At 35.6% G+C, this 1,682-nt stretch overlaps 1 protein-coding gene across 1 annotated transcript in view; it reads right to left on the reverse strand.

Annotated features, from left to right (window-relative positions):
• LOC109534881 overlaps positions 1-1,682 on the reverse strand; it is a gene marked incomplete in the record, with an annotated part of 8,482 nt that overhangs the window by 1,490 nt on the left and 5,310 nt on the right. Inside the window, 1 exon segment of the mRNA XM_048662125.1 lies at positions 350-488. Within this exon segment, the coding sequence (XP_048518082.1) occupies positions 350-488 (139 nt within the window).

Below are 1,682 nucleotides of genomic sequence, written 5' to 3' on the forward strand. Positions count from 1 at the left end.
CTCATCGATTCAACCGGAATATGCTTATTTATATAAGCGATCGTGGTGAAAATTGGAGCAAAATGAACCGTTGCTGCCCTCACAGTACTGCTTAGGCATCCTAATGAACAGAGAGTAAAAGTGCTCTATTTCATGAGAGACGATGTCTCAGGCCGATGATCAACCACATGAGATATCAGCTTCCGGCTTCCATCTGCCTTTAAAAGACGCTTTTTGTCTAATTGTGGTGCAAATTTGAGCGGAAGAGGTTCTGCGGAATGAACTCCGGAACTTTTACTTTGTTCTTCAAGTTGCCTACTCTATCGTTGGAACACCCTGTGTATTATATAATGCCATGCAGTTTACTTACTTTACGCCACATGTGGATGCCGGCCTTCTAAAGGCAATCGCATAATACAGGGGCATCACATAGTTGTCTGTTCCGGTGTAACCGAAAGAGGAAAGGTTACCACTGCTGTCCGGAAAATATTGAATTGCCCCGTGAGGAGCTGAAATAGTCGAACGATAGTTAACGGGAACGTGCAGTTGTCATCTGGTGTATATACAGGACGTTTCAATATACAGGGTCAATATCTATTCCTATCAAGACTGCAAAAAATCACTTACCTTGAGGAAAACTTTAAATTAAGCCGTTTCAGTGAAAAAAAATCCTGGATGGCCCATAAATATAAATATACAAGAAGCAAACGGTCTTTGAACCGAACCCCGCATGAAATTTCAAAATTTTCCAGTTTTAGCAAAGTTACTCTTCTTTCTAAAGATTCACCTCAAAATACTGGCAATTTTAAGGTATTTTTCGCGAAAAATTATGAAATATTTTTTATTAGAACACTCGTCTCCTTCGTCGAAAACCCGTGACTTACGTTCCTCTGAAGACTGTAGAGTTTGTTTAAAAAATGTGGTTTTTCAGTTTTGGCTGAATTTTTTTTGCTTTGCTTTCTACTCCAAAACGCTCTAGATATGTTTATAGCTTGGTAGAAATTTTACAAAAACTTTTTTGGGAATCGAATTGGGGCAAAAACAAAAATAAATTGTCCCGTTTTATCCCGAAAATCATTAATACTTTCCCCAAAACCAAAAGTTTTTAATCAAAAACGCAAAAAAAATTAATTTTTCGATGATTTTGATCAAAAATGACAAAATTGATTTTGTTAGAAAATTTGCCTCATTCATCGGTTTGCAAGGAACTTTAGAAACACATTTTCAGCTTGTTTCAGCGAATTTGGCACAAAAACCAAATAATTTAATTCAGTTTTTACCGAAAGTATCTAAGATTATCTTGAAAAAAACGGTCAGAGGAAGTTTCCAAAAAGTTATTTGGAAAATTTGCCACCCTCGTCGCTCTGCAGATTTTTCAAGTTTCTTTAAAATTTCAGGACATTCCGGTTTTAGCGAAGTTTCTATTAAGCAATTCTTTCTACGCAAAAACATTTCATTATTACTTAAAATGCTGACAATCTTCAGGTATTTTCTGTGAAAATTATAAAATAAATTTTACTGGAACACTCGGCTCCTGAAGAGCTTTTTAAAATGTTTTCTGCAATCTTTTGCAGCTTCGAATTTTGGACAAAACTCTAATAATTTTTTCTGGATTTTTTCCCAAAAATATTTTCCCGAACAGAACAAGTGAATGTTTATAACCAATTATTCGGAAAACTCGTCACTTTTGTCGCTGTGAATAA

This window comes from Dendroctonus ponderosae, unplaced genomic scaffold (genome assembly GCF_020466585.1).
Source record: "Dendroctonus ponderosae isolate FM_Combo_2020 unplaced genomic scaffold, Dpon_F_20191213v2 Dpon_F_20191213_10, whole genome shotgun sequence".
Classification (NCBI taxonomy): Eukaryota; Metazoa; Arthropoda; class Insecta; order Coleoptera; family Curculionidae; genus Dendroctonus; species Dendroctonus ponderosae.